The 12885-nt window shown below is 54.6% G+C and overlaps 2 protein-coding genes across 5 annotated transcripts; both read right to left on the bottom strand.

Annotated features, from left to right (window-relative positions):
* On the bottom strand, positions 1 to 851 carry APOC2 (apolipoprotein C2). Its single transcript, XM_086690067.1, has 3 exons — positions 697 to 851; positions 367 to 526; positions 1 to 129 (listed from the first exon to the last, which is right to left on the bottom strand). Exons 1-3 carry the CDS (start codon positions 749 to 751, stop codon positions 39 to 41), a joined length of 306 nt encoding a protein of 101 aa, XP_086546193.1. The 5' UTR covers positions 752 to 851; the 3' UTR covers positions 1 to 38.
* Positions 852 to 2331: 1480 nt separating this feature from the next.
* Positions 2332 to 7740, bottom strand: APOC4 (apolipoprotein C4). 4 transcript variants are annotated; one of them, XM_086690063.1, is made up of 5 exons: positions 7521 to 7740; positions 6629 to 6764; positions 4543 to 4666; positions 2800 to 2929; positions 2332 to 2537 (listed from the first exon to the last, which is right to left on the bottom strand). In XM_086690063.1, exons 2-5 carry the CDS (start codon positions 6680 to 6682, stop codon positions 2372 to 2374), a joined length of 474 nt encoding a protein of 157 aa, XP_086546189.1. In that variant the 5' UTR covers positions 6683 to 6764; positions 7521 to 7740; the 3' UTR covers positions 2332 to 2371. The 4 variants fall into 4 exon arrangements, with proteins under 4 accessions (XP_086546189.1, XP_086546191.1, XP_086546190.1 ...); XM_086690065.1 differs by lacking the exon at positions 7521 to 7740 and having other exon boundaries at positions 4539 to 4730; positions 6629 to 6768; XM_086690064.1 differs by lacking the exon at positions 7521 to 7740 and having other exon boundaries at positions 4543 to 4730; positions 6629 to 6768.
* Between the last annotated feature and the right edge of the window lie 5145 nt (positions 7741 to 12885).

Below are 12885 nucleotides of genomic sequence, written 5' to 3'. Positions count from 1 at the left end.
TCTGGGCTCTCCCCTCCCCCACGGTCGTGGCCCAGCTGCTATGAGTCTCCCGACAGCATAGAAAGTATCTGGTCAGTGAGAATCCCTGTGTAAATTCTCACAGCTGCTGTGCTTGTGCTGTACATGTCCCTGGGGAGAAAGGATAGAGGCTCTGAGCAGGGAGGAGCCCCGGGTCTTGGGCCCCAGGTCTGAGGGAGGATGAGGCTTGGGGCCCAGAATCATGTGTCCTGTGAGGGATGGTGGCTGGAACCCAAACTCCTGGATCCCCAGGTAGGACAGGGCTGGGATCTCAGAATCCAGGGTTCCGACAGAGCTCGGGGCCCAGACTCCTGGTTCCCCTGGGTGGGGGGCGTGGCTTGTGGATACCTGATTTTCTCATCCACAGCGGTCAGATATGTCTTCTCATATAGGTCCTGGGCGGCCGCTTTGGCTGAGCCCCAGTAGCTGTAGAGTGATTCCTGCATCTGGGAGAGCAGGGTGGGGCCCGTGGCTTCATCTTGCCGGGCCATGTCGTCCCCCTGGACATCTGCAGAGGGAGGGTGCCTTAGGAGAGCTGAGGAACCAGCAGCAGGGGAGAATGAGGCAGGGAAGGTGGGGGACAGGGGTAGGGCCAGGCGAGAACTGGGCTGGGAAGATGCTTGGGGGTGTCATCCCATCCCCCTCACAGACCCTCTGCCCCCTGCCGACCACACTCACCGCATCTCAATACCAGAAGGACAAGAAGCAGAACCAGGAGGCATCGGGTGCCCATGGCATCAGAAGACCTGGAACACTGAGGAGGCTGTGGGACAGGGCCCCTGGTGACATCTAGTCCTGGGGTCCCCCCCGTCCCCGGAAACTCCAGGGGGAGAGGCTGGCTTCCCTGCCCCTCCACCTCCCCAGCTGAGTTCCGCGTGCTAATACATTGGCTTGGGGCTCATCGTCTAACATTTTATGATTCTGCTCCTGATTTTAACACCTTAATTCTAACATCCCCTCATTCACTCAGGAAGCACCTACTGTGTACCGAACACAGTTCTGGGGTCCAGCTGTGAACACAGCAACAGCCCTGCCTGTCTACGAAGCCATTGTGAGAGAGATACACGATCAACAATATTAACTGAGTAAAATACACGGCGGGTCGTATGGTGGGGAGCGCTCTGGAGGGGGGAGGGTGTGTCACGGAGCCCGGGAAAACCTTAGCAGAGGGTGACACTTATGCCGAGACCCAGTCTGCAGGGTCCCAGGCTCAGTTAAGAACCCAACCACTGGGGGTGCCTAGGTGGCTCTGTCTGTCCGTTGGGCGTCTGACTTCGACCTAGGTCATGATCTTGAGTTGGAGCCCCGTGCCGGGCTCTGTGCTCACAGCTCGGAGCCTGGAGCTTGCTTCGGAATCTGTGTTCCGCCCCCCCCCCCCCGTCCCTCCCCCCTGCACACTCTGTCTCTTTCTCGCGAAAATAAACATTAAAAAAAATGTAAAACAATTTTTTTTTTTTTAATAAAAAAAAGAACCCACCACTGGATGAGTATGTTTCTGATGCCCTGGGCCCTGTTCTACATGCGATTCCATCTGTCTTCACCCCAACCCTATGACAGAGGCTCTCGGCTCTGAGGCACACGGTTCCCAGGCCCTGTTGTCATTTGCGATTTGGAGATAAGGTGGAGGTCAGACCCCGAGGGACATCAGCAGGGGGAAACAGTCTATGATTCTAAATTCTGTGATCCCAACAGAGGAATCCAACGAATGTCGTGACTCTTGCGGTTTCTGATTTAATCACCTCTGCCCCCTCCCCGCTGACCCTTCCCCTTTTCCATCTTTCCATTTCGGGCCCTCTCTTACCCGACTCTGGCAGGCTGTCCTCACAGGCTCCACGTGTGCAGAGAAGGTCTTTATAGCTCTTGGGACCCACCTCCCCTCCGCAGCCACCACCCCCACCTTGTCCCCTAGGCCAAAGTCCTGGCCAACAGGACCGCTGAGGGGGTGGGGTGGGGCAGAGAGGGCAGTGACATCATCCCCGGGGTCAAGCCAGAGGGAGCCCCCCCCCACCCCCGCAAGGTTCTCTCCCGGGAGATACAGGGGGCCAGGTGGGTGCTGTGGAGAGGTTGGGGGTCCTTGGGGTTCAGACCAGAAAAGGGGTCTGGCGTTTCCCCCACATAGGAAGCAAAGGCATAGGGGTCTCTATGGGGACCGGCTGACCCCGCCTGCACTCCAGCCTTCACCTTCCATCCCAAACTGAGTTGCCCGGTGTCTCCTGCCCCCCCCCCCCCCACTGTCCCTCCCTTGCCAGGTGTCCCTTCCTCTACTCGTTAACTGCTGGGGGTGGTCACGCTGGGGACGGATTAAGACAGGGACACAGAGAAGCATTTCTTTATTGTGGAGGCTGTAAACACTTTAATTCTTGTCACCGTCCCTGCACAGAAGCTGGGGGCACAGGCTGTGGGCCTTGTTCAGGAGGCTGTCCCTGGAGCTGCGGAGCCAGGCCTGGGTGCGGAGCCTCAGATCCTTCAGGTGGTCTTCGTAGTAGGCCTGCACAAAGCCCTGGAAGGCCTCGGGTCCCCTGCAGAGGAGGGACAAAACCGTGAGACCCCGGCAACTCCCAAGACTCCCGCCCCCTTCATCCCCCCTCCCTCGGGCCTTACCCCACTCAGAGCCCAAGAGTGCGGGCCCTGCCCTTTTCCCCTCTCTGACCCGGGTTCTCCCGCTGACCCAGGGGTCTAGACTCTCAGCCTCGCCCCCCTCAGACCCAGGAGTCCAGGCCCCCAGCCCCTCCTCCCTCAGGCCCAGGAACCCACCCCCCAAGCCCTGCTGCACACACTCACCAGAACCACTGCCACTTCTCTCTGGTCCTGGTCACCAGTGTCTTCACCTTGTCCTTCATCAGGCTCCAAGGACTATCCACCAGCTCCGGTGGCATACTGGGGGTTGCTGCAGGCACTTCTTGCTGGCATGCTAGGTGGGACCGGACGGTCACATGGGTGGGCTGGGACCCAAGAATCCTTCCTCCTCCCTTCCCCTCCATGCTCGCCGTCACTGTCGCTCCCGGTGGCCCAAGGGTGACCCCTTGACATCACTCCTGGTCTTCACCTTTTCTGTCCCTTTGAGCACTTGTCCCCCCTTTGAGCCATCCGTCGATTCCTTGTCACCCTCCGTGCCCACGGCCCCTCCTGTCACCCCTCTGTCTGCCTGTGGCTTTTCCCCCTCAGTTTGCAGCCCCACCTCTTTGACTCCTGTCCCCCTCTCGAGGCCTCCTTTACTGCCCGATCTTGCTGCCCCCTCGGTTCTCCTGTGACACACACCCCCGCCCCCCACGCTGTCCGAACCACCTCCGCATGCAGTGGAGGGAGAGCTCAGAGGACTTTCCAGCCCTAGGGAAGGAGGCTGGCAGGGCTGCGTCGTCCGTTCCTCCCCGGGGCCGGGGTCGTGCCTCGGAGGGCACTTTACGTCCTTGCACGCACCTCCCTGCGCGGCGCTCACGCCCCCCGGACGAAGCCTCACCTACAGATCCCAGGCGTCACACGGGCACACAGGCGCACGCATGCGCAGAGGCACCCATGGGCCCGGCAGTGTGCTCAAGCCAAAGGTGCACATCTTCAAAACTCAGTTTCCCCTTCTGCAGAATGGGATAAGGCCAGGATTCCTGGGAGGACTTGGCGCTAACACCGAACACGCATAAGGCACTAGGAATGGTCCTTTGCACGTTGGAGGCACTACGTTAAGTGTTACCATTTTAAATGCGCGTGCAAAGCCGAGGCACGCTCGCACGCCAGCGCCTACAGACACCCTCACAGCGTCCACGCGCTCAAATCCTTGGCATAAATACCCCGTAAAGACACACGTGCACACACACACATTTACCACTGTCGTTTGTACCAGCCCCAAGGACACCCCTCGCTCACGGCCCCCGTGGACACGTTCGCCCGGAAACGCACACACATCTGCGTGCGTAGGACAAAGCAGGCGAGCTCCAGGCCCGCGCGCGCGTCTACAAACCTGCGTGCCGTCCGGACCGTCACACTCACACCTCGCACGACTGCAGGGTCCCCGCGCCCGCCCATCCCTTCCTTCCTCACCCACGACACAGGCCAAGACCAGAATGCAGAAGCAGAGGGAGGGCAGGGCCTGGGGCCTGCGTCCAGGAACCAACATTTCTGGGGGCTCTGCTCCTCTGTTCCTCTGCGCTCAGCTCTCCAGGCTGGGGGAGGGGGAGACTACGCGGAGCAGAGCCCTCCCCTGGCTGCCTCCCCACGCCCCTTGGCAGGGACTTCAGAGAGAGGGGCCCAGGTGACAGTGACAAGCAGAGGCCTCACCCGCCCCTGCTGGCCTCCCTCCCTCCCCTCCCAGCACTTTGGCCTGACCGGGGAAGACAGCCGGCTCTTTGGCCTTGGACGCTGACTGGTGTTCAAATCCTGGCTCCACCTCACGAGCTGGCCCCTCTTTCTGGCCTCAGTTTCCTGCTCTGAAAAATGGGCCCACAGTCCATACTCCAGGCAGGGCTTTAATGGAATGAAATGCTGCAAGGAGAGGTCTTAACAAGGAGCCCGGCAACGGAGGTGCTCACGGACCATGGCTGTTTATGATTACTTCCTTCATATTGAAGACTCTTGGGCACTGGGCTCTAGGCCAGACACACTCTCGCCATGTGATCTGGGCAATTCCAATTCCTTCTCTGGGCCTCACTGTTTTCATCTGTAAAATGGGGATGGTAAGAAGCGCCTGCCTCCTAGAGTCCGTGTGAAGGCTGCGTGAGGCTCTGTGAGAGAAAGTTCCAGGTGCACATAGTAGGAGGTTGTCAATGTCAGGCTCAGGCCCAATACTAGGCAGAAAGAAAATGAGCAAAAGGAAGAAAGAAAGAGAGAAAGGAAAGAGAGAAAGAAAGAAGACATAGAAAGAAAGAAAGAAAGAAGAGAGAGAAGGAGGAGAGCGGAAGGGAGGAACGAATGAAGGAACGAAGGAGGAAATGAGCCTTTATCTCTCGGAGGACCCAGCCATAACTCAGGGCACACAGCCTGGATCCAATCCACATGGACTGGATTCTTTGGTCCAGGGTTGCCGAGTAAAATATAGGATGCCCATGTGAATTCAGATAAATAATAAGTTTTTCTTTTGATACAAGTATGTCCCATGCAATATTGGGGAATTATACTAGAAATTATTTGTTACTTATCTGAAATTCAAATCTAACCAGGAGCCTGTCCTTTTTTTAAAACATTTTTTTAAGGTTTATTTATTTGGAGAGGGAGAGGGAGAGAGCATGTATGCAGGGGAGTGGCAGAGAGAGGGAGAGAGAGAGAGAGAGAGAGAGAATCCCACAGGCTCTGCTCTATCATCACAAAGCCCGATGTGGGGCTCGATCTCACGAACTGCAAGATGGTGACCTGAGCCAAAACCAGGAGTCGGTTGCTTAACTGACTGAGCCACCCAGGCGCCCCCGGGGAGGCTGTATTTTTATGCGGTGAATCTGACAACCCCCCACCTCCCCGCTTGGCCACAACCCGAACAAGTAGCCCCCCCCACCACCACCCCCGCCTCACCTTTATGCACAGTGTCAGTGACCCAAGGTCAACTAAGGTTTGGAAGCGGATGACCCGACAATATGCCAACAGGTCAATAATCACCTAATACTGTGTCACAGGGTCTATGTCATTGCCATCACTTCATCTCATCACGTGGACATCCTATCCTCTCACATCATCACAAGAAGGGTGAGCGCAGTACGATAAGATACGGGGGAGAGAGAGACCACGCTCACATAACTTTTATTACGGTGTATTATTGTAATTGTTTTTCTTTTCTTTTTCTTTTTCTTTTTTAATTTTTCTATTTATTTTTGAGACAGAGAGAGACAGAGCATGAGCAGGGGAGGGGCAGAGAGAGGGGGAGACACAGAATCCGAAGCGGGCTCCAAGAGCCCGACGCGGGGCTCGAACCCACGAACCGTCAGATCGTGACCTGAGCCGAAGTCGGAGGCTCGACCCACTGAGCCACCCAGGCACCTCTGTAATTGTTTTTCTTTATCATTAGTGTTGTTGTTCATCTCTTACTGTCTGATTTTAAAAGTTAAACTGCATCATAGGGGTGCTCCGATAGGAAAAATCAGTGTATCAAGGGCTTGGCACTCACTGTCTGTGGTTTCAAGTCTCCACTGGGGGTCTTGGAGTGCATCCCCCACAGATAAGGGGCGACACTGTATAGCTTGGTGTCGACCCAGCGGCTTCCAGCAGAACGGGCTCTGGCACGCAGCAGGTGCACAACGAATGTGCCCAGCAGTTCCTCACTAACAGAATCACAAAATGAAACCCCCGGGACGGGCGCGTGGGCGGCTCGGTCCGACTCCCCAGTTCCGCTCAGGTCGTGATCTCACAGCTGGCGGGTTCGAGCCCCGCCTGGGGCTCTGTGCTGACAGCGGAGCCTGCTGGGGATTCTCTCTCTCTCTCGCTCTGCTCCTCCCTGACTTGTGCTCTCTCTCTCAAAATAAATACAGAAATAAACATTAAAACACACACACACACCTCCTTGAATTTCTGTTTGGGATGTTGAGAAAGTTCCAGGGATGGAGGGTGCAACTTAATGTACCCCTAAAATGGCTAAAATGGTAAATTGTATGTGAGGTATTTGACCATGAGAAAAAAGGAAAAAAGAAAAACTCACCATGCCTTGTGTTACAAGAAGCACGAGGTGGGGGTTCAGAGCCTTGCTCCTCATCCTCCCTGCTGTGCAACCCGGTGCGAGTTGCTTAACCTCTCTGGACCGGTTGCTTCATCCACGACTGGGAATCATGGACTACCTATCCCAGAGAGTAGAGGAGACCGTTTATGTAAATTACCACGAGAGGCACCAGAGGTGCTCGGTCAAGGTCAGTGGCTGTTGACTAAGCCTGTGTTTTTCTGAGCACACGCTAGGCACCAGGGGCCACAGCAGGGCTTTGGCACCTTAACTCGTTGATGTAACACAACAGAGCTCTGAGGTGGGCACCTTTATCGTTCCCATTTTACAGATGAGGAAACAGGCTTGGGGGCGTGGGAGGGGAGTCCACTTACCAATGGCTCCTCGAACAGCAAGGGGTGCATTTGAACCCGGCTCTCTCGGATCTAGCCAAGCCAGGACATGCCCCGACGCACCTCCCCCACCTGAGTCCCGGAGGCCAAGAGGGTGGTTGGAGCAGGGCTGGCAGCAGGGTGGGTCTGGGGGAGGTCTCTGACCCCTGCCCCAGGTCCAAGGTCAGTGTGGGCTGTTTGCTGTTTGCAATGTTTGTCCATCCTGGGGACAGGAACAGGCTGAAGGTCGTTCAGGGCGGACCTCAGAGGCAGCTCAATAACAACTTGGGAGTGGGGTGATGGGTGCAGAGACGGAGGTCACAAGAGGAAGCGGGTTTGGGAGTGGCAGGCCCCGTGAGCCCACAGGGCAGAGAGCACCTCTGAGCCTGCAGTAACGTGTCCAAGAGACCCCCAGACCCCAAAATCACTCTCCCCCAGTCCAGACCCCATCCCCTCCCTCCTCAATCCCCTAACCCGCCTCCCTTCCGGCACTCCTAAGTGCTCACCTCCTTCCTCTGTGCCTCCGGGTTCTGGCAGGGAAGCCTGGGGCAGAAAAGAGGTTGAAACGTCCCCTCTGTTATCTCTTCCTTCTGCCTTCCGCCCGGGAAATTCTCCTTTCATTAATTTTTAAAAACGGGGATATTCGCAAACCGTAAAACTCGCCCTCCTCAAGGGTGCGATTCGATGTTTTCTGGTACGTTTGCCGAGTTGTGCAACCATCACCGCGCTCCGATTCCAGAACGTGTTCATCACCCCGAAAGGAAACTTCCATTCCCATTAGCCCATTAGGGTCACTTCCATTGCCTTCTCCCCCCACTGGCCCAGCAGGGGGCAACGACTGCCGATGGACCTTCTGTTTCTGTGGGTTTCCCTATCCCGGGCATCATGGGAAGGGAAACATACACTACGTGGTCTTTTGCGTGGTGTGTGAGGGCGCTTCCTTCCTTTTTCTGGCAGAATAATATTCACTGTGCGGATACACATCTACACACGCCATGTGGATTTGCTTATCCGTTTCTCAGTTGATGGGCATTTGGGCTGTTCCAGTGGAAACACCACTGCCGTGACCATCCACGCGTACGTTTTTGCGCGAGCCTGTGTGCGGTTCCCCTGGGTGGATAGACGCCCAGTAATGGGATCGCCGGGAGCTCTGTTGCACGCCTTGAGGAACCGCCAAACTGTTCTCCAAAATGGCTCTGCCCATTCGCTTTTTGTAGCCGGTTTTTCAGTCACGTGGTTCCTGGCGAACATACACGGGGACGAAAGTTGTGCGGCTTCTCACGCTGTTCCCCGGTTCTCGCTGACTACTTCCGGATTGTCTTCTGGGTTGCAGGTGCTGTGTCGCCTCCTCCAGGGAGCCCTCCTGGACTAGCTACCCCAAGCCAGGTGCCCACTGGAGTCCCCCATCCTTGCCCTGCCCGCTGGGTGGGCCACCTCCTCCCCCCCCCAAGTGTGGAGTGTGAATGCTCCTACACACATGCTTGGGGCTCTCTGGGTGTTTTTTGTTGTTGTTGTTTGTTTTTTGTTTTGGTGTGATCAGGGCTATTTGCTCTCTGAGGTCCTGAAGGTTAAGTTTGTAAACCTGAGAAGAAACATATTGGCTCTAAATACAAAGTGTAAAAAGAGGGGCGCCTGAGTGGCTCAGTTGAGCGGCCCATTTCTGCTCAGGTCACGTTCTTGCGGTTGGTGAGTTCAAGTCCCGCATCCGGCTCTCTGCTGTCAGCACAGAGCCTGCTCCGGGTCCTTCCCCGCCCCCCTCCCCGCCTTCTCTCTGCACCTCCCCTGCTTGCTCTCTCTCTCTCTCAAAAATAAAATTAAAGGGGCGCCTGTGTGGCTCAGTCGGTTGAGCGGCCGACTTCGGCTCAGGTCACGATCTCGCGGTCCGTGAGTTCGCGTCGGGCTCTGTGCTGACGGCTCAGAGCCTGGAGCCTGTTTTGGATTCTGTGTCTCCCTCTCTCTGACCCTCCCCTGTTCATGCTCTGTCTCTTTCAGCCTCAAAAATAAATAAAAAACGTTAAAAAAATTAAAAAAAATAAAATTAAAAACAAACATTTAAAAAATAAAACGTAAAAAGAAAATCTTAAAATTAGAATGAATGAAGGGCGCCTGGGTGGCTCAGTCTGTTAAGCGTCTGGCTCTTGGTTTCGGCCCAGGTCATGATCTCATGGTTCATGAGTTTGAGCCCCATGTCAGGTTCTGCACTGACAGCACAGAGCCTGCTTGGGATTCTGTCTCTCCCCCTCTCTTGGCCCATCCCTGTTCTCTCTCTCAAAATAAATAAAGTAAAAAGAAGAAGAAGAAGAAGAAGAAGAAGCAGCATTGTTGGAGCTCTCACTGTGCTCCAGGTACTGTCCTGGGCACTCGGGGGGGGGGGGGGGGGCACTGCAGGAGACAAGACCGCCTCCGTGAACTTGACTTCCAGCAGTGGGAGACACAGGCAGTAAACAAGTAACCAAAGAGACATATATTAGAGGGTGGCAAATACTGGAAAGACAGGCAGATAAGGAGGTAGCAGGGCGGTGGGAGAGCAGTCTGGAGGGACCACAACGGGGACACGGCTGTTGAACAGACCCCTGAAGAAGAGGAGTGAGCCAGGCAGATAGCTGGACATCTGCGGGAAGAACGTTCCAGGCAGGGTGGGCAGCAAGTGCAAAGGCCCTGGGGTAGGAGCCTGCTCAGTGTGTTGGACGAGGCTGAGGAGTTGCACACGAGGGAGGGGAAAAAGCCGTAGGGGTGACCTGGCCAGGTAGTGAAAAGCTGACAGACTCTCATAAGATCTTTTGAGTTTTCCTCTGAGGGTGGTGAGAGGGTTCTGAGTAGAGGAAGGGTGTGATGTGACTTGTGTTCTAACAGGATCCCTCTGGCTTCTGAGTGGGAAGAGTGTATAAGGGGCTTGGAGGGCTGATTAGGGCAGGGGGAAATGGTGCATTAAGTACAGAGGGTTATATTTATTTCCCACCTGTAAAAAAAAAGGTGGGGAAAAAATGTTTATTTCTGAGAGAGAGAGTGCATGAGCAGGGGAGGGGCAGAGAGAGAAGGAGACACAGACTCCGAAGCAGGCTCCAGGCTCCAAACTGTCAGCACAGAGCCCGACGTGGGGCTCGAACTCATGAATTGTGAGATCGCGACCTGGGCCGAAGTCGGATGCCCAACTGACTGAGCCACCCAAGTGCCCCTAAAAAAATTTTTTTAATGTTTATTTACTTTGAGAGAGACAGTATGAGCAGCTGAGGGGCAGAGAGAGAGAGAGAGAGAGAGAGAGGGAGACACAGAATCGGAAGCAGGCTCCAGGCTCCGAGCTATCAGCACAGAGCCCGACGCGGGGCTTGAACTCACTGACTGCAAGATTATGATCTGAGCCAAAGTCAGACTGTCGACTGACTGAGCCACTCAGGCGCACCCCACCCCCACCCTTTTTTTTTTTTTTTAAGATTTATTTTTAAGTCATCTTTGTACCCAGTATGGGGCTTGAACTCACAACCTTGAGATCAAGAGTCACAAGTTCCACATACTGAGCCAGCCAGGCGCCCCTATCTCCCACCTTTGTTCTCCATCCTCTGTCCTGTCCTCCATCCTCCATAAGCATCCCCAGCCGTGCTTGGAGTTGTCCTCAGACATAAAAGAGGTCAAACACACAAGGCCGTTCCACGTGTGTGTGTTCGAATTTTACATCAATGACACCACCCAATGCAGCTTCTGTTTCTTTTCCACTCAGCGCTACACTGTTACATCTCTCCAAACGGTTTCCTGAACATCTAGCTCGTTCTTTCTGTGGCTGCATGGGGTTCCACGCTTTATTTTTTCAACCCCCACCCCCACCCCCGCCGGTGATGGACTGCTAGGCTGCTTCTGTAGTGAACGTCCTCATCCATCTTCCCAGGTGTTTCTCTGGTCCCCGCACGGTGCCAGATTGGGGACCGCTGGGACGCGGGGCACCCAAATACTTAATGTCACTAGAAACTTCCAGGATGCTCTTCATAAGAGAGATCCAGTCCACACTCCTGAAGAGAGTGTGCTGGGTTTTTTTTAATTTTTTTATTTTTTAATGTTTATTTATTTTTGAGAGAGAGAGAGAGAGAGAAACAGAGCTCAAGTGGGGGAGGGGCAGAGAGAGAGGGAGACACAGAATCCAAAGCAGGCACCAGGCTCTGAGCTGTCTGCACAGAGCCCGACGCGGGGCTGAAACTCACAAACTGTGAGATCATGACCTGAGCCGAATCGGATTCTTAAGCGACTGAGCCCCCCGGGCACCCCAAGAATGTGCTGCTTCTCGGGTACCCATATCCTCACCGGCACCTGGCATTTTCCAATCTTCTGCTTTCGGCCAGGTGACCGGAAGCAGACTGGTGTCTTTGGTGGTTTTCACGTAATTGCCCCTGAGTCTGAGCCTCTCTTCAAAAGCAGAGGGGGCACTCCATGAACTGCTTGCTGTCCCGTCTTCTCTGTCCCTGTGCCTTTCTAACCTGAGAGCTCTGGGGGGGTAGGGGGCAGGGGTTGGGGGTTGGGGATGGGGTGGGGTGGCGGTTTTCAGGAAAATGCTTAAAAAATAAATTGGCGGGGCGCCTGGGTGGCGCAGTCGGTTAAGCGTCCGACTTCAGCCAGGTCACGATCTCGCGGTCTGTGAGTTCGAGCCCCGCGTCGGGCTCTGGGCTGATGGCTCAGAGCCTGGAGCCTGTTTCCGATTCTGTGTCTCCCTCTCTCTCTGCCCCTCCCCCGTTCATGCTCTGTCTCTCTCTGTCCCAAAAATAAATAAACGTTGAAAAAAAAAAAATTAAAAAAAAAATAATAAATTGGCTCCGGGGCGCCTGGGTGGCTCAGTCGGTTGAGCATCCGACTTCGGTTCAGGTCATGATCTCGCGGTCTGTGGGTTTGAGCCCCGCATCGGCCTCTGTGCTGACAGCTCAGGGCCTGGAGCCTGTTTCGGATTCTGTGTCTCCCTCTCTCTCTGCCCCTCCCCTGCTCACGCACTGTCTTTCTCTCAAAAATAACTAACATTAAAAAACATTAAAAATAAATTAAAATAAAATAAAATAAATGGGCTCCGAAATGCTGGACAAAGGGCCAAGTAAAGGTTAGCAATTGATTAAGTCGGCACAGAATACACCCTTTTGCCAAGCGAGATTGCGCGTATGAATCTTACCTAATGAGGGATGTGGGTGTGCTTTAATATGCTGGGGATGAGCAAATAGGGCCCACAGCCAGGTGTGTGTGTATATGTGTGTGTGTGTGTGTGTGAGTGTGTGTGTGAGTGAGTGGGTGTGGGTGTGGTTGTAGCCGGTGAGTCTGGCAGGGTGACTCAGGAACAGGGAAAGTGAAGTAAGAATGTGGTCCTGGGACTGCCCCCCACCCCCCAGGCGACATTCAAATCCCAGCTCTACCCATTTGTGGCTGTGTAACATCACATAATTGACTTTAGACTTCTGTGCCTCAGTTTCTTCTTGTTTAGGTTTTTTTTTTTTTTTTTTTTTTTTTTTTTCAGATTGAGAATAATTATGCCACCAAGTATTATGGAACCCATGTACCAGGCCCAGTCCTGTGCTGAACTATGCCTGGGGACAGCAGTGATGGGGCATACAGTCCAGCAGGGGAGACAGACCCATCACCAGACAGTGATGACCCAGAGTGGGTAGGGCTGGGATGGAGATGCTTAATCCAGCGTGGGGGTTAAGGAGGGCTTCCTGGAGGAGGGGGCATCAAAGTTTCCTTGGAGGGTGTGGATTGTGTTGATCTTTTTCAGGGCTCTAGCCTAGGTCCTCCCCTTGCTCCCTCCCACATCCCTCTCTATTTCCCATTTTAAGTGTAATAAACACCTACTGTGTGCATGGTGATGAACCAACCTGGGGTCCTTCGTTTTGGGCAGCCCAGTCGGGG

Source organism: Puma concolor, chromosome E2 (assembly GCF_028749965.1).
Source record: "Puma concolor isolate L17-30 chromosome E2, mPumCon1.1.hap2, whole genome shotgun sequence".
NCBI classification, from domain to species: domain Eukaryota; kingdom Metazoa; phylum Chordata; class Mammalia; order Carnivora; family Felidae; genus Puma; species Puma concolor.
Note: the sequence above shows the minus strand (reverse complement) of the source record. Positions and strands in the feature narration are given on the sequence as shown.

What these genes read in the sequence shown, in the direction of transcription:
- APOC2 (XM_086690067.1), bottom strand. Translation starts at nt 751, where the DNA reads ATGGGCACCCGATGCCTCCTGGTTCTGCTTCTTGTCCTTCTGGTATTG. An exon ending in CCTTCTGGTATTGAGATGCG is followed by an intron (nt 527 to 696) that starts GTGAGTGTGGTC and finishes CTCCCTCTGCAG; the next exon opens with ATGTCCAGGGGGACGACATG. An exon ending in GCTGTGGATGAGAAAATCAG is followed by an intron (nt 130 to 366) that starts GTATCCACAAGC and finishes CTTTCTCCCCAG; the next exon opens with GGACATGTACAGCACAAGCA.
- APOC4 (XM_086690063.1), bottom strand. Translation starts at nt 6,682, where the DNA reads ATGAGGAGCAAGGCTCTGAACCCCCACCTCGTGCTTCTTGTAACACAA. An exon ending in TTCTTGTAACACAAGGCATG is followed by an intron (nt 4,667 to 6,628) that starts GTGAGTTTTTCT and finishes CCCATTTTACAG; the next exon opens with ATGAAAACAGTGAGGCCCAG. An exon ending in AGTAATCATAAACAGCCATG is followed by an intron (nt 2,930 to 4,542) that starts GTCCGTGAGCAC and finishes GGTCCCACCTAG; the next exon opens with CATGCCAGCAAGAAGTGCCT.